This window comes from Melospiza georgiana, chromosome 1, assembly GCF_028018845.1.
Source record: "Melospiza georgiana isolate bMelGeo1 chromosome 1, bMelGeo1.pri, whole genome shotgun sequence".
In the NCBI taxonomy this organism is placed as follows: domain Eukaryota; kingdom Metazoa; phylum Chordata; class Aves; order Passeriformes; family Passerellidae; genus Melospiza; species Melospiza georgiana.
The window spans coordinates 136929517-136950048 of NC_080430.1; the positions used below are offsets into that span (position 1 = coordinate 136929517).

Sequence of the window (20532 nt, forward strand, 5' to 3'; positions counted from 1 at the left end):
TGTTAGAATGGGTGTTGTCTGCTGTGCAACAATGGCAAGACCTAATTACAAACTCTTTATATAAGCAATTAGTAAATAAGGTCAGAAAGAAGAGCTGGATGCTTCTGTTCACCATTATCTTAATTGAACTCACAATTCAGGGAACAAATCATGAATGCCAAGTAAATTGTTTTCTTTATTTCCGGGTTGGACTTAATACGTGTCTCCCTTAAAAAAGGCTATCTATCTATTGCACTAGAATCAAACTGCAAAATGTGAGTTTGTGGTAAGTTCATGTATCATTTTATTCTGGAGAGAGCTGGAAAGGGGTTTTTTTTTTGGGTAGGATTTTGAGGTGTGGTTCTGTAATTTGGCTTACTTCCAGAAAAAGCAAAAAGACTAGTGCTGCCTGGTAGACCACCCAGGTAAGACGTAATACAGGCTGTTCCTATACCTAAATATGTAACCTAGGAACACCAGCATGAACTGTCTGGCTGAATACAGAAGTCCTTCATCCTCAGTAAAGGCAAACATATGGCACTGGCAAAATTCCAGATAAACAGACTCGCACAAACAAGGTGATAAATATACGGCTGATGTTGATTGTCTTCCCTGTTAGCTATTATTTATGGAGCAACCTTGAAGTGTGATGGAATATAAGATATGAAACTCTTTATTGCAGCAGTGGCTAGAACCTCAAGGGCATGTCCATGTTTTTACCCCAGCCATTAGTTCACATTCTCTGTCATGTACCAGCCTGGAAAATTTTTCAGCTGTTCATGTACCAATGAGATTACCACTCCTCAAGCAGCCTTAGTGCTTTGTATTCAGGTTATCATAATTGTCAAGGTAGGGGTTTAGAGTTGTAAAATCCGTATTTTGGTTTTGGGTTTGTTGGGTTTTATTTTGAGGGGGGTGTACAATGGTGGGTGTTTTACATGTGGAAGCTTTTCAGAGGCTGAGATCTGACATTTTTTTCTGAAGCTGTTTGTATGCACTTCAAGATATCTTCATTCTCATCACACACATTTCAAGATCCAGGTGCTTCAGAACATAGCCTGCCCAACTGATACCTTATAAATTACAACGTGATTCCTTATGGAGTAGCAAACTCAAAACAAATTAATTTAAAAACTAGCACCAAAATCTAGCCCATTCTTCAACAGAATTTTGTTCAAAAGTTTTGTGAGGGCATCTTTCATTGTACATTCCAATTTGATGATAATTTGTAATGATTGCTCAAAATTAACACTTCCTTCTGCTATCAGAGAGAAGATACCTACTTAGAGAAAATTTCTTAGCATGTCCATACAGTCTTGCATTCATGTTCAGTGTCACTGAAGCCAATTCCCAATGTATGTATCTAGTAATTATGTTTCATATGCAACCATGTGAACAGATTAGTGACTTCTTACCAAAATTAAAATAACAGCAGGGAAGCAAAAAAATAGAAGTATAGATTTATTAGAGAAGTTATCTAAAATACAATATTATTTTCCTTTTTAAATTAGGACATATATTATTTCAATGAAAAGATATTTTGTATTATTTCTATGGTAATAACAACTTTTAAAGAAAACATTTAATTTAGAACATTTTTAATTAAAAAACCCAACACTACCATTAAGACGTAACTAAGGCTGTTGACAGCACGGGTAAAAATGCAAAATAGTCTCAAAAATATTTACATGTCAGTTTCTTAAAATCTAAGTAGTCTAACTCTAAATATTCATTTTGCTTAACTTTCTCAAAATACATTTTTCTCTAAATTATAGCTAGATTCTGTATTCCTGTGCTTCTTACAAAGCTTCAAGTTATCGTTAGTTACGTGTACTATCACATCAGTAGATGAGGTTTCTTAAAATGGCTTATTTTGCTACCACCATATCCTCTCCCAAGTGGCCAACTTACTGTTATACCAAAGTGTCAGTCGCAGTAATAGTCACCAAAATGCACACAGCCACCCACCCCCTGCCTCCCCCAACCCCACACCTTAAGAACCCTTTCCCATTCAGCCAAGAGCCTTTCACGTTTCAATAGCTGGCATTTCAGACGCAGAGCAAAAGAAAGTAAATGGATCTGGGAGACAAGATGTTGCCTGGGCACACACGGCAAAGTTTGATTTGGGCTTAGCAAAAGGGGCTCCTCACGAACACAGCAATTCCTAACACTCTCAGCACTGAGGTTACTGGAAGGAGGCTCTGACTTCTCTGCTCTTCAAAGGCTGGCATGGGCGCCAGTTGTCCACCATATGGCACACGGGCTCATTCTCAGCGTTGAAGCAAAGGCCACGGAGTTTGCACATCTGTGGGAAAAGGCACAAATATCCTCAAATGCATCCTCCCATTTCAGCAGGACTTGTTGAAACTACACATCTTGGGCCTGAACCAGAGCTCTGACCCAAAGTTTTGACAGTACTAGTAGCCTGGAGATGGCATCAGCACCTACGGGTCTGCATTTCACCCACACCATTTCCAGCCTTGACATAGCCCCTCCTGTCCACAAAATATCCTGGCAAGAACTGTGAATGCACAAAGAACAAGGACATAGACACACCTTTCTGAACTCTGCAAGCAAAGAGCTGTTTGTCCTTGATCCAGATATGAATTGAAATCCTTTCAGAATCCTCTGCAAGTTATACAGTTTTGGCTGGGTTTTTTTTAAGTCCACTTGAAATAATAACAATTAAAAATGGTTTTACCCTTGGGTCAAAATAAAGCTGTTGAATGAATTCAAATTATCCTGATTTTGAAATGCTGTGAGGGGAAAGCTGCTTCACATCAACAGCAGCATACTGTATAGTTATGGTACTTGTTCCTAAAGTACAACTGGAACTGTTCTCACAATCTGATGTAAAAACAGCACCTTTATGTGTAAATAGGGATCTCCAAAACTCACAAAAAGATTGTGCCAAAATAATAACCCACCCCAAACATAGTCTCACACGGACAGGTAGAAGTGCTGATGAATGTATGTAGGAGGGTCATAGGATTTCCTACAAATCAGGTTCTAGACCAGTTTTTCCACATTCAAGGAAAAAAGGCCTCAGCAGTGACTTGTGTCCTCTGGACTTCACCTTCAGGACCAACCAGAACAAAGTTCAGAGCTGAACCTCTGACAGGAACTGCTGCATCACAACAAGTGACAGCAGGCTTGCTATACCCTACTCTTATATTCAGCTTCTTTTTAGCTTTGGAAAACCTAACCACCTTAAACCTTGAATCAATACTCTTACATACGGTTTCTTGTTTTGATCAGTATGGGAATGAAAAAGCCAACTGCCACACAGTGTGGAAATATTGATGATAACATGGAGGGATGTGTAAGGGAGAAATAAGTGGTAACTTTTACCACATGTAGGTGGTTAGAGTAGGTAGAGTAGAAAAAAACCACTATTTTGGTGGATGTGCTCCTGCCTTATAATAAAACCATATTTGCAAACTTTGGATTATCAACAGTAATAGGAATAGTTTGGAGTAGTGTCAACTTTAATGCTCCATTGCAGTTTACTAAAGACAAAAATTAAAATCAATTACTGCTATAGTTATTACTTCCAATAGATCTTCCTCATCACATATTCTATGGGTGCTGCCTGCTTCTGAAACGTCTCAGTTGCATTTTCTTTGCTATCAGAAGCCCCCTAGAATTAGGTGCAGGTTGTTAGCATTTCTAGCATCAATAAAGATACTTAGGAATTTGAAGGTTAAAGCCCTTCAGGGCTGTTTTGTATTTACAGGCTCTAGATTCTATTTATATCTCTCAAGCACACAGATCTGAACCCAAAAATGGAATCTTAATTTCATTAATGGATAGTACAGAAAGCTGTGGCCAAGAGTGGTTTAATCTGCACAAGCTTCTTCCTGCTAGGAAGACCATCATTCTCAGGCTGGTCAAAAGAGTATTTTCTTAGGCAGCAGACTTCTGGAATCTGCAAATTTTGCCTCTTCTTAACAATAGGAGCTTTGTTAGAATCACCACAAAGCTGCGTAGGATTTCCCAGTCTGTTCTGTGAAAACTTGCAAAAAGAGCTCAGTGTCCTGGAAATGCTGGAAAATCAACGGACCAACTACAGCTGTACTGTACTCTGTACAGCTACTACTCACAGTGTGAGACTGTGGATGCAGCACACACGGTCCCCAGGTGCTTTGTAAACCTGGCCTTTTCAGGGCAAGCAGACCCAGAGAGGTAATTACATGTACAGCAAACCTGCTGATGCTCACAATACATGCTGGAATAACTCTGCATGTGCAAATGGTGCTTTCATGCATGCCTCAATTTTTCAGATTTTTACCACATGACAGCTTTAACCATGTATCTGAAAAATATCTGATAATTTTTTTCAAATTCCCCCCAATCTTCCCTGGAGTGCCCAAATAGAAGGCAGCCTTACATTCTACAGCAAACTACATCCACAAGCAGAAGCAGAGTCCTGTCAGGATTACCACTTCAGATAGATTTTTTTGACATGTGATGCTAGCTAAGACCCCGCACAGCTCTGCACTAACGCTGCCACTTCAAAGATCGCCTGGTGGGATGAACTGAAGCCATCAGTGCAACTCCAGTACACATCTACTGGCACCATCCAATGGAAACCTACCTGCTCAGAGCTCACAGTGATGGGCTCCTTCAGAACGTGCCAGATCACACATTCAAGCAGTGGTGGAGTTGTCAGTGAGCCAGGGTATGTCCAGTAGTCTCTGCATGCAGGAAGGAGTCCAGTGGGGTCAAAATTTGTAAAGGAAGCTTGCTTTCCCTACAATAAAATAAGCAGATGGGCTGATGTCAGGGAGAGAGCATATGCACACACTAGGATTGCAGTAGTGAAGTCTCCTAGGAAAGCTCCATGGTTGTAGAAAGGCAAAAATGGAATTTGGCATCAAGTGTTGCATGCCAACTATAGTGCCTTTGGGATTAAATACTCTCAGCAATATATTTCTTACAAGATTTTCGAGATATTGCTTCTCATAACAAATGCTGCATTTATGTTCCTTAGTCTTAGAGATAAGATTTAACCTTGCCTGAAAAACAATGAGATTTCAGATGCCTCGTACACTGATTGCATGGGAAACACAGAACCTGTGAGACCTGTTGGAGAGTCCATTGCAGTAAGCAGCACATCCCTTTACCACAAAGGGCACCTCATGAGAATATGACAGCATAGTCTCATTTCTTATCTTTGCTGTCCACATTTCTCATTGGCCTTTACACACTATGAAGGTGCCTAATTACTCACCAAGTACTTTTAGTTTCTCATTACTCAAAACACTAAAATCACACACACTGCACACAATATTTAAGACACAGGAAGAGTTTTTCCCCCTTAATTATATGTACTGATCAAACTGTTTATCTGAACTCTCTCTAGAAATAGCCAAGAGAAGCATGACCTCCTGGAAAAAGGAAATTTAACCCACAGATGCACAAAGGGGAAATGCCTTTTCCATCTGTTACCACAGACAAGAAAGGGCACCTGTAGTTTCGATTAGGAAGATGAATCCTATCCTATAGGCTTAAAAACAGTTAAAAGACAAAAAAGAGAAATGTAGTCACAAAGATAGGAAATAATCACTATTTCCAGTATTCCATGCTCTCTACCTCAACTTCATTCCAATCTGTTTTGCTTTTAGAATTATAGGAGCACCTTTGCTAATGGCAGGAAGTTTGTTTTACTTTCGTATATGCAGAAGGCTGGGAAGAAGTAAAAAACTGTACTTTCCAAAGAGGATGACTTAGCACAGTTGTGATGGGTGTCCATGAACACAGACAGCAAGCATTACCTTGGTTTGAATGGAGCTCAGAGCATCCACAACCTTCTGCATCTCAGGCTTGGCATTTCCCACCTGTAATACAAACCATAAGAAAATAAAAATCACCATCATTCTCATGATACCTTTAGTTTTCTGTTACAGTTCTCAGGGAAACTTTTTTTTCCCAGTTGCATTTCATTACATAATAGGAGTATTACAGTGTAAGTGACTTAAACAGGCTCTGTAAAATCATGCCAGTTGACAGTGAGCACAAACGGGTCAGCCAAGGACATTGGACACAATGAAGCTATTTTCATTTACAGTGTGTGGATTTATTTTTGGACCTAAGCTGTTCTTCTTTTATGGAAGTCACCCTCCCAATAAAATAGTCACCCTCAGTGAGGCCAGGATGGAATACTACGTACTGCTGGAGCAGATATCTCTGCAAGCTAGCTGTCAAGACAATTCAACTAACACAAAACACAAAACACTCTGGCATTTAACAATGACAAGAAAAGGAAAATAGGTGTTATTTAGGCTGGTCACAATGCAGATGTACACACACAACTTGGTCAGTTATGCACATTACCTTTCACTGGTAAGGCAGCATCACTGTCTTGATGAAGGCAAGAATGCTGCTACAGGGCTGCCACAGTGATGGATGGCCGTCACACTCCATGGCCAGTGTACAATTTTTATAGATAAAGGAAGGTAACAATTTGGAGCACCACCTAGTTTGGTATGGATTTGGGCAGTACAGCACAATGCTGCCTTATTCTTTTCTGCTCTTAGGTTCTCCTCACAACACAATGAATTTGCTGGACAAATAATAAAAAAGTAAAAGTTTCACAAACCTTCATGAAGATGCCCACCACCGCTAAACCATCAGGATGCTTCACAGCTTCAGCAAATTTACCATATTTTACATTCCAGTGAACAATATGGAGCTGGGAGCAAGAAAACAAAGAAGCACTGTGAAGATGATATTCCATCCAGAATACTTCACAAATAAAGATGCAGGGAAGTAATTTATTAAGAGCAAGATGGTGTTTTACTGCTGAGGTTTGAAAGCTTTTGTGTATAGTTAAGAACTTGTTGAATTATTTATCTACTTTAAAGTTTCATTTATTCAAAGAGATTTCTGTAATGTGTTTTATTTTCCTCCTCACTCCTAGTCTCTGGTGAGTTTTAAAGGCAAACTGTGGCTGTATCATTCTGCTTTTCATGTGGTGAAACTCCTGTTATCTTCAGCATAAGTTTTTTCCCACATACAGCCCACAGGATTTCAATGTAGTATTTTAATGCTATATATCCTGTAGTTCTGAGCACACTGACATACATTGCCAGTGTCAGAAGAAGCAGAGAAGACACATTAACTATGATTTGACTCACAATTTGGAAGGTTTGTTTTTTTTAAAGCCAGTCCTGCCCTTTACTGGAAAGGCTTGGAAAAGAATATGAAATTAATCTCCAGATCATGTTAGCCAGGATGTTACTTTCTTTTTCATTTCCAAGTTATTTCTAATTTAAGTTCATCAGGCTGTTTCCCCACATCTGCAAGTCAAGTTGAACAAGTAATTATGGTACTGTGAAAGACAGAATGTAATTGAAGTATCTCAGATAAGACAAAAGCTACTTCCCTCATCAAAAAGCAGCAGAGCCAATGAATTTGTGGAGCAGTTTCTTTTATCTGTCAATGCAAATCACAGATATGTTCCACAAATATGTATTTATGAATATATTTTAGAAGTCAGTCACAGAAACCAGAGGTAGATTTCTAAACAGGGGATGAGGAAAGGTGAGATGCAAGGCCCTAAAGTCATTCAGTTTCTGTATCAGACTGTAATATGGAGTCTTAAGTGGTCTGAGGGACACCTGGAGTCTCAAGGGATCACAAAGAGTGCCAGACAGTAAGATTGCATTTTACTGTCTGCCCTCTTCATAACTTTCCTTGATTATTTGCTACCAAAGGATGAAAATATCTGTCCCAAAATTATTCTACTGCTTTTATAAAGACCTCTGACGTTAAAAACTGAAGCTAGGAAAAGGGGATGTGCATGTACTGATGTGCTGTAATTCTCTTTTTTCATAATTTCCGAGAGTCATAGAGAAAGCGGGGAAAAATAGAGGTATTATCAATGTGGGGTTTTCTGTTTCTCTTTGACATGAAGTAGCTGAGAAAAATTACAAGCCTAATGCCCTGCTCTTGCAAGGACTATGTTCTAAGGTGGCATCATACCAAAACTGTCTATGCGAACCTTCTCCTGTGAGGATCTGTAGTGAAAGTGCTACTGTGGTGGAATACTTTAAAAAATAAAACCTCATTATACAAAGAAGACTGGAGAAGGTAAAGCCTACCTCTGCATCATACTTCACACCATCCACAGTGTGCTCAGATCCCTGGCCTTCACAGGATCCCCAGTGAATGTGAAACTGCACCAGCCTGTAGACTCCATCCAGAGCTCCTCCTTGCACCACTGCAAAATAAAGCAAATCACATAGTTGTTTCAGTTTGAAGGGAGACTTGATAACAAAAATTATCTCAAGTCTTTTATGTGATTTACAGTTCATTGCATGCTGCCATGCTACTCCAGATCATCCTCAATGGTACATTACTGCAATACACCAAAATTGATAATAAATGCATAAAAACATAAGTGACTTTACAGTGAGCATCTCATCAGCAATTTAACAGGCATGCTGGTATTTCAAGTGATGAAGGAAGATGTAACTTTTCTGTCACCAAATAGATTAAAAAAGCCCTTTCTAAGAGGCCCACATAGAATCATCCTAAGGAGGTACATTTGAAGACTGAATCATCTTCCATGTACAAATGTAGTCTGTTCTTTCATTTTAGATACTTCATCCATTTAGGCCTTAATCCTGCAAATCCTGTAGCAGATTGGATTGGGTAAAATGATTTTGGTTCCAATTTAAACATGAACACCTGTTAGCCATGGGTTAGCCTTCCTGCAGCAAGGTAAAGCACTAGGCACAGGAGAAGACAGCGCAGAGATGTGAATTCAAATCTCTTGTTCTTGCCATTGTGGTGAAAATGGCAATGCTTACACAGATGGACTTTTTGGAAATGAGTTGTTTATTTCTGCTCTCCATTATCTGGCATTGCTTGTGCTATGGGACTGCTCTGAGTGAAGCTCCTAGACACACTTTGAATTATACCAGAGCAAGCTCCCTTATTCTGCTTGTTAGTTTTACCTTTCTACTCCAACTGTGACCAATCACCATTATGATTTGCAGGATCAAGCCCTACCATTGCAAAATGCTGAGGGCACAGACAACATCTCCTCCAGTGCAGCATAAAGCACAGAATAATAACAAAGAGTTCTATTAAATAGAGGTATTTATCTAAGTTATCAGAGAAAGGTTTCACACCAGTTTATGTTTTGGTTGGGGATTTTTTCATTTTTTCCCCCAAGCATCTCAAATCCAAATTCAAAATAAAATCTTTAACTTGTTATTTAAAAATTTAAAAACAAAAAGTAATTTGAAGTGTTAGGTATTTTAAGGGACCAATTTCTCTCTATAAATACCTATATACAATAAAGTGACAGAAGAGTGCTGACATCAGATATTACAGGTAAGTGTGCTCTGTGTATGTGCAAAAAAATGATTCTGAGGAGTAAAGATGCTTTCCTCTCAGTCTGCAATTAGTCTAGACATTAGCACAATACGTGCATGTGTGAAAATATGTATCAAATGCTGACTGCATTTGAAAGGAGAAAGGAGACTGCAGGTTTGAAAAAGTCCCATTATACACAAGCATGGACAACACTAGCCATAGATACCAACAATCAGGTGAGAAAGATTTCACAAAAAATTTGCAACACATGAAATTGAAGTAAGATTTCTTAAAAATATGTTCATTTCCACCAGTGTTCCCTATGCATGCAAAATTTGGGTTCAGTGGACAAATCTAGAATTTGCCAAGGGCTCCTTTGGTAAATATATTTAGAAGTCTCCCAACATGTATCTTTATTTGAAAAACATGAATAGATGTTCCACTGCAACCTATGTAATTTCCAAAACTTTAGCCAACAGACCAGGACTTGCCCTACCTATTTCCAAGCTATGTGATCCAAAGAAGAATGTCTACTTAAAGTAATCAAATGGGAACTTAACTTATTCTTTTACATTTCTGCATGCACTAGTTTTCGAGAAGCATAACTCTTTCAAGCACAGGGCTACAAATCTGAGTACTTGTTTCAGAACAGCAGCTGTAGAAGGATATTAGATCTTTTTGGAAATGAAGGAACTGGTTACTGTGTCTTTACAGAAACAAAATCATTTCATGTATACAATTTTAAAATGATGCCATGGAGTTACAGTGTTTCAATTCCTTTAGCTCACAGTCTTGCCGGTTGTTGCAGGTACAAATGGACTGAGGTTCCATCACTCCTTGACCTCAGAAAGCACTAGCACAGCACAGGTTAATCTGCCATTATTAATCAATGGAAAGCATGCTGAAAAGCAGAACCATGCAATGTTCTTGAGTTCATTTGCAGTGTTATTTCTCCACACAAAGTTTGCTATAGTCTCAAAACCTCAAAAGATGCAGAAAAGTCTCTTTGCAGTTTTTGCTTACTTTTCTCATTTTGTGGTTCTCAAATCCAGCACTAGCTTATTTTGACTCACAGCAGAGCATTCAAAGAAAGTAACAATTAGATTAGTGTGAATGAATACAAATCCAGCAGGCTTAATTACAGAATGGCCCTCTTGTTCTAGCCTATGTTAAGCAGTTATTTTTTTTAACACTTCTCAGTCTTCCCAAGAAAGTAAAACTAAACTTAAAAGGCAAAGTAGGAATGATGGAACTGCTTTTTTCTTCAGAGCAAGCTTTTGAAACCATAGACAAATGCTACCACTTTTTGCAATATAAAAGTCCACAGAGAATCAGAACAACATTGATACCAGCAACTTCCCTTTGTTCCATCTGACAGGAATATCAATTCGAGGCCATGTTGAAAAAAGTCCAACCTTTCCATCCCTTTTTTAAAAGGAATGGGGAAGTTCTGATCCATATTGGAGAATGTCATCATTAGCTCCCTTACTTTTGAAATCAGTATTAGCAAAAACCATCCTGAAAATATCTAGGTAGCTGTGATCTTTTCTGTTTTATAGTACAGCTTCAGATGCAACACTGTCTGAAAACAGCACAAGAGGAGCTGAAAAAACATTATTTTCTCACAGATTCCATTTACTCAAGACAATTATCACAACCTGGTCTTGTGTTATAGCGCAAGAGGTGACAGTTTGGTAATGCCTGTTCTTCTTTTCCACTATTGGACACTTATTAGACAAATCTGGAGCTATTTTCCTTAGATTAAGAAAAAGGGTTTTTTTCATTACCATTCTATCTTCTACCCTTTACTGGAAAAGTTATACTAGCAACATCCAGTAATTACTGGACATTTCATAACATTTCACTGTTAAGTGTTCTCGTAACTTGGTCTAAATTAAGTGAACACAGTATTAGAAGCACTAATTCAGGAAGTCAAATAAGCACCCAAACTCTTCCCTTCATGTGACTTATACCAACTGTGGGGTAGAGAAGATGAAGTTTATTTGACTCCATTACACTTTCTTGGGATATTTGAAAACACACAGAAATCAAAGGGTGTTTTGCAGCATCTGGTACAGCTGTTTACCGAGGCTTCACACCTTCACTGTTTTATTTAAAGGAAAGTTGGTGAACAGTTATCCTTCCAATGTAAAGCAGAACAGCCTTGTAAAAAAATGCTGTCGACCACTTCATACCTTTTTTCAGGAAGTGGCAGCATCCACTTAGCACATCTAAATTTCTGTAGGAATACTGCAGGAATTCCTGTTATTTAGTTAAGACCTATGGAATGTTCTCTTTATACAGAGCAGAAGACTAATACACCTCATAAAACCAATAAACATGTCAAAGGATTAATAAAAATGGAGGAAGCACAAGACTGTTTAAAAAGGTAGACTGAATTCCTTCGTGTCATACAAATTAGTGTGACAAGAAAAAATAGTACTGTAAAGTTTGTCAATCTGAGAAAAATGCAGAATGAGAAAATGTTCTACAAATGAGAATCACTGACTACAAAGCTCCTTCCAGCAGCTGAAATAATGGGTTCACTAGAGCACAGTAGATGTCCAAAAGCTCCAGACTTGGAGAATTAATTCTAACTGAGACTCTACCAAACAAAAACCCAGCAGCAGGGAATTTCAAGCATCTACCTTTGAGCACAGCCCTCTTACACACATACTGCTTTAGCACAAAGAAAACCATGATTTTGTATCAGCCTACAGTAGGTGTGATGTCTAAATAATATTCTAGGCATATGTTTATGTTAATATATGCATAGTACATACATTAGTGCTAATATTTGGTAAGCTTTTGTGTGTACACAGACATCTGTACAGTGGAAAACAGGACAAAAAGACAAAGCAGATGAAGCATTACTTGAGGCAAGAAAAAAACCTACTTGAGCACCATGTACTATTAATGACATGAAAAAGGCTCTTATGATGATGCTCAGGAATTAGCCTTGTGTTCTTATGCAAGGATGGGCTTCCCATCTGACAGACTAGAGTTCAGTTAGGGTGAGCTGCCACTTCTGTGAAACGTGGAGTACAGAGAGCCACATTTTGTGAGATGTTTCCTTCTTTATGTTATCTCTTTCAGACATTCCTCCTAGGACATTGTATCATGACAAGCAACAAGAGCAAGACAGCACCAAAGCATCTGACTATAGGGCTCATATTTGCAGAAAACATCTGTAATGGGTTTCCCTATGAGAAAAAAAATGGTAGATCATAAGGAAAAAAACCAAAACAAACCTACTTCTGACCTTCCTAGAAACTTAGCCTGATAAGGCTATAAGGATGTTCCACAGAGATAGACCAGAATAAAAAGTTGCCAAAACACAGCAAGTCCTGAAGACGTGTGTATCTGCAGCAGGTCAGCGGTTCCAATTCACCTCAGTTGAACTATTTCACCCAGACTGAGTAGCAGCCAGGAAGACTCTGATCTGCTTCAGGATACAAAGTAATTTAGGTTCTTAACATTCCTCCAACTGCCTGGGACCAGCAGAGCTTATTTCTCATGTAGTCTTTTAAACAAAAATTCTCTGAGAATCATAAGATGCTGTACTGAGTCTCTGACCAGCCTTCTGCCCTCACATTTCACACTATATAGCCTTACAAAAACTTTGAGAACCAAGCTGGAAGAATTAAAATTCTCTTGAAAGTACCAACTGATTTAATTTCTAATTTAATACCTAAATACTAATGCAGTGGCTGCTCATTGTACTGAAAATTGTGTACTGGACAGTGTTCATACTACCCTCAGATCTAATGAAGAACTAGCAAATTCAAGGTGTGAGCATTGCCTCTAAGTATGCAGCAGTCCCTCACGCCTGTAAGTAAATAAACAAATTATCAGCTGAGAAGAGTGGTAATCGTGACATCTGGCACACAGCTTCATTACAGCTTAAAAATAAACTTTTCCAAGTGGCCCCAGCTGATAACAGCTGACTAGTTTCTCCTGGTTTTGCATTAAAAGCGCCTCTAGAGGAGGGATTAGCAAAAGGAAAGGAAGGAAGTTTCCATAATGGTTAAATTCACAATCCAAGTCAAATGTCTGCTCAGAAATTGCATGTTAATATTAAAAAAAAAACAAACAAAAACCAACAAACCTCCCCCCCCGAACAAACCAACCCCACCCCAGTGTAAATGAAGAAGGACACTTCTCTGTAAAGAAATGAAGACCTGAAACATGCAGGACTAATCTCATGCCCTCTCATCTTCTTTCCAGTTCCTGGAAATACTGGAACTATTCAAGTTACTTGTTTGTACAGACTTTGCAGCTTCTGCTGATCCCAATTCACAGGAAAGATGACTTAAAGATCACACGCCCTTGAAACCTCTGACTTTTTAGCCAAGCCATGCACAACATTACTTGTGACATAAGCAGGTGTCTGAATGCAGTCCCCTAAATCTATAATCAGTCAGTTCTCTGATTCCAAAGGATCAACACATTCATTGCTTAACCAATGTGGACCTTCAATGCATGACCCTATACTGATGACATGCAATATTATTCTGGCATGGTTAATATTGTATCTTTAGATCTGGGAAACCTAAAAATAAACCAGTAGCAGTGACTTTGATTTAGAGCTGTTCCTTAAAGACAGCAGACCTACATGCTTCTTCTTTCGTTTACCAAGTGAAGTGGAAGTGTAGAAGAGTAACAATGATATTATTTTCAAAGAAACTCACTGCCAACTGAGCAGTGCCAATGCACTGGCTCTTCAATAACCACTGTGACAAAACAGATTAGTTTATTTACAGTGAGTCATAATTCAAGACAGCTGAAGTGTATGCATTAATATTTACAATTATAGAAAGAATCAGTAATATATTGGATTACAACTACTGAAGGACTCTCAAAGGGAGCTAGCATCAAGGCAAATACAGTATTTTCATTTTCAAGGTCTTTCCCATAATTTTAAGTTCTACTATAACTTAATGTTTGCAAAAATGTCAGATTTACTTGGGACAGACTTGAATTTCAGTACTCTAGCTCAGCAACAAGGAGAAGGGAAAAATTAAGTGACTTAGCCACAAGCATAAATTACCAGCACATTTTGTCAAGTCTCTAGAGTTTGACACCATAGTTTCAATTCACTTCTGTCAGGTTCTACAGCTAAAATATGATATTTTAACATTCTTGTTACAGAACAAAATCATGGCTAATTGACTTCTTTTATAAGCTCATCAAACACTTGGTCAGAAAATGCAGAATACAGAGTCTACTGTTGTGAACATGCCTTGCTTGAATTTCAGAACTTAGATAAATTCTCAAAGACTCTGGAAAAACTCACATGGAGAACACACTTTATGTGTGTTACGAAATCTTTCAGACTCTTGAGGGTTTTTTGAGCAGAGTCATGTCCTGCGGTTTTATGGCTCTGAGAGGTCACTATTTACTTCTGTCTTTTAAAGTGAGGGAAGTGATACACAAGTCCTTACAGAAGACTGGAATATGCAACATTTAATATGATAAAAGAAGTTCCCTTAATGAGACTCCTTTGCTGTAAAGTTCTTGTATTATAGTTACACATCTTATTTTGAGAGTTATCATCATCAGTTGCTTCACTCATACATGTAGGGTCTAGTTCTACTACGAGAGTGGATAAACCTGAATTCAAAGTTTTATTCCAAGTGACACTTTTATCATAATGACTTCTGGCTGTGAAAATGAAGTAGAAATTTTTGAAATTAAAGAATTTTGAAGATGAACACCTACAAATACCTTATGTTCCACTACTATTAAAAGACAGTGGATATGAAAATTAAGAAAGCAACTGCAAGAATTGAAGGCAAAGACTGACTAAGTAACAACTGAATGGGGAAGTTCAGAATTCAGTTTCTAAGAAAGCATTCCAAAAGGGTCCAAGCATACCAAATAGAAAATACCTATTTTCTTTACGCTATTACTACCTGCTTGGAATTTTTAAAATTGCAATTGCATATTTTTAATTGTATTATTTATTATATTATTATTAAATATTATTTATTATCTTTTAAATTGCATTTTGTATATTCAGAAGAGCAGGAGTGATCAAACAGACACCAAGACCTAGAACTGCTGTTCAGAAGGCTTCAGTGTCATTAGTTATGAGACTGACGGTTCTTAATGAAATGGATCTACTTTGCGTGCAGTTACTCATCTTGAAGATTATTCACAAACAATGATCTTATTACTTCATTTTGCGCCTACTACTACAGATAATTCATTACCACATATGGGACAGCTCATAGAAACAAGCAATACAGCCTGTGGGAAGTATTTACAGGATATTATTCCATTGTCTTCTGTAAAACATACCAGCACATCACATAACCTCACATAGCTTCTCCTTGTGATTGTTGTGTGATGTCTAAGCAAGAGCTGGGTATGCACATTTGAGTCTCAAATTCAGAATCAAGCAGATACAAGTCAAAGACAGCTCTATTTTGTGTAAGGAAAGTAGGTTACCTAGTTAACCGCATACAAATGAAGCCATTAAGTGTGCTGCCAGGTAGATTCTATGCACTGTAGATTTCAATAGGAAGTCTAGTAGTGAATGATCCACCCTACTCAGCTTCACAGAAATCTGTTTAGTGCTTTTTGTTTCTAAAGAATAATAATTTTTTGCTTCACTAATAGAGATACTGAGAATATTTCTACTTGCATCTCCTATCCTCCCACTCTGAAAGCTGTGTCACTGCATATTTGTCAAAGGATCCCTGTCACAGATGTTCTGGTTCTGCACTGACTTCTCATAAAGAGCATTCTTCCTGCAGACATTCTTTAAATTATTTTATGTTCTTGCCATTTTTTCCTCAAACCAGATTTTCACAGTTCTTTGCAGACTTAGGCAGACACCAAGTGAACACAAGAGTTGTTTTACACCGTGGAGACCTGAACCTGATTCCTTTGGGCTCAGTGAGAGCAGGATGGCAGCAAGAGTAGACTTGCACCTATCTGGTAAGAGAATCTTTTTTTTTTTTTTACACTGGATCATTTACCTTATTCTCCATGACACTGTTAGATTGAACACGATGCAGCTCCTTAAGCTTCCCAGTGTTTCAAAAAAATAAACAGACCTCAGAATACCTTTTTTCTTTCCTTTTTAAAATATCAGTATCGACACTTTTTGCAAACTATATATGGACTTATGTGTATTTATACAACTGTTAACACTTATATCTGACCACTTAATAATGTCCAGCAAAAAACTATAGTTAAAATACAAAGTCAAATTCTTAGAGTACTGCTGAATGTCTGTTACACCACTGTATTACATTAGTTACAAAAACCTCGTATTTTTAGTAGGCACAGATCATTTGGTTTCAGCACCATTCCCTAAATGACATGCCCAACAAAACACTTAGGAAAAATAGGACACTTGCTCAAGCAAGTTAAATCAGGCAGTGTATAGAGAAGGCAGTGACTTACAACAGGATTGTTTTGTTGTCCAAATTAAAAAATAAAGGCACATTCATTGTGGCAGGGTGATGACTTCTGCAAATGCAGCCATATGAAAAACTACAATCAAAGACAACATACAGAACCCTTGCTGCAAGGACAGCTTGGATTCAGTCTGCCCATCAGAAAGGCTGTTCCTTTCAGTAAGGATTACTAAGGTTTTGCAGGACTCCATGCTTAATTTCACCACAGAGCACAATGAACAGCATGGGACTGTGGACCTGAGTGCCTGCTAACAAACTTTGTAGGAATGCGTCAGACACTTTATCTAGAAAGCCCAGGATCAAGAAACGCCAGGGATAATGTTTTTTTGACTTACAAAAGAACAGAGGTATTTTCTAACCATTCTTCTGATTATGTACTAACCTGGGAGCATAGTGGCTTCAGAAACATGAAATAATATTTTGATAACCAAAGAAACTATTTCCACTTCAAGTTGTTAACTGTAATCCTTTGCTATTCTAAGGCCATTTTTTTTCCTACGATATATTTTGCCTCTTCTTTTAACCATTTGATCAGTAGCTTATGATAACCTATGCCTAAAATTATTCCTGTCAAATACTTTAATCTTTTTTTTCCACAGCCAAGCCCTTATCCCAATCCTTCTGATTTATACAAAAATAAACCAATTAGCCTCACTGAAGTTTAGCTGCCTAGACAGCCTTAGTTTTCTTCTAACGGGATCTCAGTTTCCTGTTTGCTGAATCCTCACCTTGCAGAAGCCAGAATATTTTGGTATATTTTCATCCTTTAAAAAACCTTTTTGATTTAGTATACATTTTAGTAAATTTTAGTAGCAATTTCTGCCATTCCCCTCTGGCACACGAATGTGAGGTCTCACCTGACTTGTCGGAAGAATCATCAAACTCCACGTTGAAGGAGTGCCCGTTGTTGACGATGCTTCTGGCCGTGCTGGCATCATAGCTGAAGCTAAGAGGCTTCAGAGAGGAGTCGTACTTGGCGGACTTGCGGCAGATGGCAATGGGGGACTGGCGCTCTCCATTAGCGATGGGAAAGTGCTCGTGCCAGTGAGCGGGTCCTGTAAGACAGCGAAACGCAACTCAGTGGGAAAAGACACAAAGTTAGGGGGATAAAAGCGACAACCCTCCTTCTGGAAATCGGGATGTTCGAACTATTTCGAACACCAGCATCAGCCTTTAACTGCGCGCTACATGTGTGGGCGGGCGGCAGCGGCAGCAGGGGCGAGCGGGGGTCCCACCTGGGCACGGCGGCACCCGGCAGCCGCGCAGCCTCGGCGGGGGCTGTACCGGGGAGTCCTCGGGGACACCCCGTCCTGTGGAGGAGCGCCGCGTTCCCTTCCCCAGGTAAAGGAATGTGAGCAGGGAAGCAGGAGATGCTCCGGCACGGCGTGCGGAGCGCCGGACGCGCTCCCCGGGCGCAGGTGCATTTCAAGGTTACGAGGAAAAAGCGCCACGAGCTCGCTGCCTCTCCAGGCAAGGGCTCCGCGGGGCAGCAGCGGCACGTCCCGGGCGCGGCTGCCGGCAGGTGTCCCGCACCGCCGGGCACTCACCGTCGTGGCTGCCGTATCCCCAGTGGTGGGACATGGTGCGCGGCCCTGCTCTGCCCGTGGAGGCTGTCACAGCACCGTGGCCCCAGAGCGCTCTCAGGGGCTTTTATAGGCTCCCGCCAACTCCATGCCCTTCTCTGCGGCCAGAGGAGGGGTGGGGAGGGCGGGCGAGGGCGGAGGGAGACTCCGCTGGGGGCGGAGAGAGCGGTCCCTTATAATCCGCCATCGGCCGCGGAGCTGCTGCGGGCCCGGCGCAGAGCGCCCCCGGCAGGCAGGCCGGGCTGGGCGAGGCGGGTTGGGTCGGCGCGGCCCCAGGCAGGGCGGGGGTGCCGGGGCCCCATGTCCCCTGGTCCCCTCCGCGTCCCCTCCGCCCTCCCGCCCTCCTTCCGCGCATCGCGCACCTGCGGGCGCTGCGGGGCGCCGTGACCTTGGGAGGTGCCGGCGGCGGGGCCGAGCAGCGCGCCGGGAGCCGGTGCGGGGCGGGCGGCGGTGCCAGAGCGCGGCGTGAGAGAGGGAGCGGGTGTGCGTCCGTGTGTCCCTCGGTCTGTGCGCGTGTCTGTGTGTACGTGAGGGTGCGCGGCGCGGCAGGGCGGTCGGGTGCTGCTCCCTGCTGGGAGCGGGGGGAAAAGAGGGAAGAGGGCAGTTCGGCAGTGCCGGAGGGTGCTGCAGCCAGCGTTTGTCATAGGTGCCAGGTTTTGGAGGCGCAGATCGGCCGAGTCACGGAGAGGAGCTGTGGTGGGGCTTCAGGAGATCGGGGTTGTCGCCGCTTATTGCTCCGTAGTGCGTTTTTCCTGATCGCCACCGGAGAAGCTGCAGGTCGAGCTGCGCTTACATGTAATTCTTATCATTGAGGTATTACACACTTAACTGTGAGAGCGGCTCAGCTACCGCTCTCGAGGCTGGATTAGCGAGAACAAAACTGTGCAATACATATTTTAGATGTTTTCCTATTGCGCAACGCTCCGGTGTTCCGTGGGAGGGCGGGAGGGCTCGGACCTTGGCGGCCCTGCCAGCGGCCAGGGTTTGTCAGAGGTGCCGGGCTCCGTTCCGGTGGTGCCGGCTCCCTGGCCCGGCGCTGCCGTGGGGCGGGCTGGCCCCGAGGGGCAGCGCCTGCCCGAGCGCGCTTGCAGATGGTCCTGTTCGAGGGCTTTTCTGTGTCTGTCTTTTTCTGCTCGGAGCAGTTTTCGGTATGGAAATGACATTGTAACTTAACCCCATTTTCTTATTAAGATGGTTTGTTCAAATCTGGTTTTAATATTGTCCTGTTGTGGTTTAACCACGGGGGTCTAGGTTCTGTTTTCAGTGAGGTCATTGTAAATCTAGAATAACAACACCAGAATGACTTCATCATTTACATTCAGCATTGTAAAATCTGTGTCTTTTGTTTATATTTGTAAGACGAGGGAGAAAAGTCTATTTGTGTAATGGGTACTATTGGTAACAGCAAACGTAAACAGCTGGAAATTGCTTACAAAATTTACAGGCATTTCTCAGACCCTTTCAGGTATAAGCAGAAAATATTTAAAGCTTATTAGTGATTAGCACAGTATGTGTCCTAACATTTGCATGCTTCAATATGGTTTAGTGACCACAAAATGGAAATGTGATGGCAAAACTGTATACACAGAAGTTATTTAGAAATGGCTCTGGCGTGGGATGTAGAACAACAAATGGAAATGCATGTTACGCATTTATTAGTCATTCCTTGTTTGATCATTATAGATACTTTGTATCAATCACTTTCAAATCTGCCGGTCGTGCTATCCAGTATATCAACAGTCAGTGAATGCAGAGATACACAAATCCATATAGGTAAGAACCCTTGAAGAACAAAGCAAAAAACATCCCTTTATGTTGTAAGAAGGAATAAGATTTTGGTACCTTTCAGAAGGTTTCCTTCCATTGAATTTTACTATTGAAAAAATCCTTTCAGCCTGATTCTTCTGTACTCTCACAAGTCAAGTTTCCACTGACGTCAACAGGAGTTCCATATAAAGGACAAGTAACAGGATTAAACACGACACAATGTTTGGCATGGTAGGTTTCCTAAAAGATCTAAGGGCTCTTACCAGGGAAATTAAGTCACCAGCATCATCAAGGGACTGGGATTTTTAATTACTTGAATCTTCATTTTCTTATCAGTAGATAAATGTGATGCATGCTACGTACAGAGACATAACATCCACAAATAGAAAGTCCAGTGCTCTTAAAATTAAATACCTATTTTCCTTGATCATTCAGCAGTACTTGCA

The 20532-nt window shown here is 40.5% G+C and overlaps 1 protein-coding gene across 2 annotated transcripts; it reads right to left on the minus strand.

Annotated features, from left to right (window-relative positions):
- Positions 1–1427: 1427 nt before the first annotated feature.
- Positions 1428–18466, minus strand: LOC131085146 (carbonic anhydrase 2). 2 transcript variants are annotated; one of them, XM_058027002.1, is made up of 7 exons: positions 18284–18466; positions 17594–17791; positions 8085–8203; positions 6581–6673; positions 5757–5819; positions 4577–4732; positions 1428–2284 (listed from the first exon to the last, which is right to left on the minus strand). In XM_058027002.1, exons 1-7 carry the CDS (start codon positions 18315–18317, stop codon positions 2165–2167), a joined length of 783 nt encoding a protein of 260 aa, XP_057882985.1. In that variant the 5' UTR covers positions 18318–18466; the 3' UTR covers positions 1428–2164. The 2 variants fall into 2 exon arrangements, with proteins under 2 accessions (XP_057882985.1, XP_057882993.1); XM_058027010.1 differs by lacking the exon at positions 18284–18466 and adding an exon at positions 10330–10374 and having other exon boundaries at positions 17594–17612.
- Between the last annotated feature and the right edge of the window lie 2066 nt (positions 18467–20532).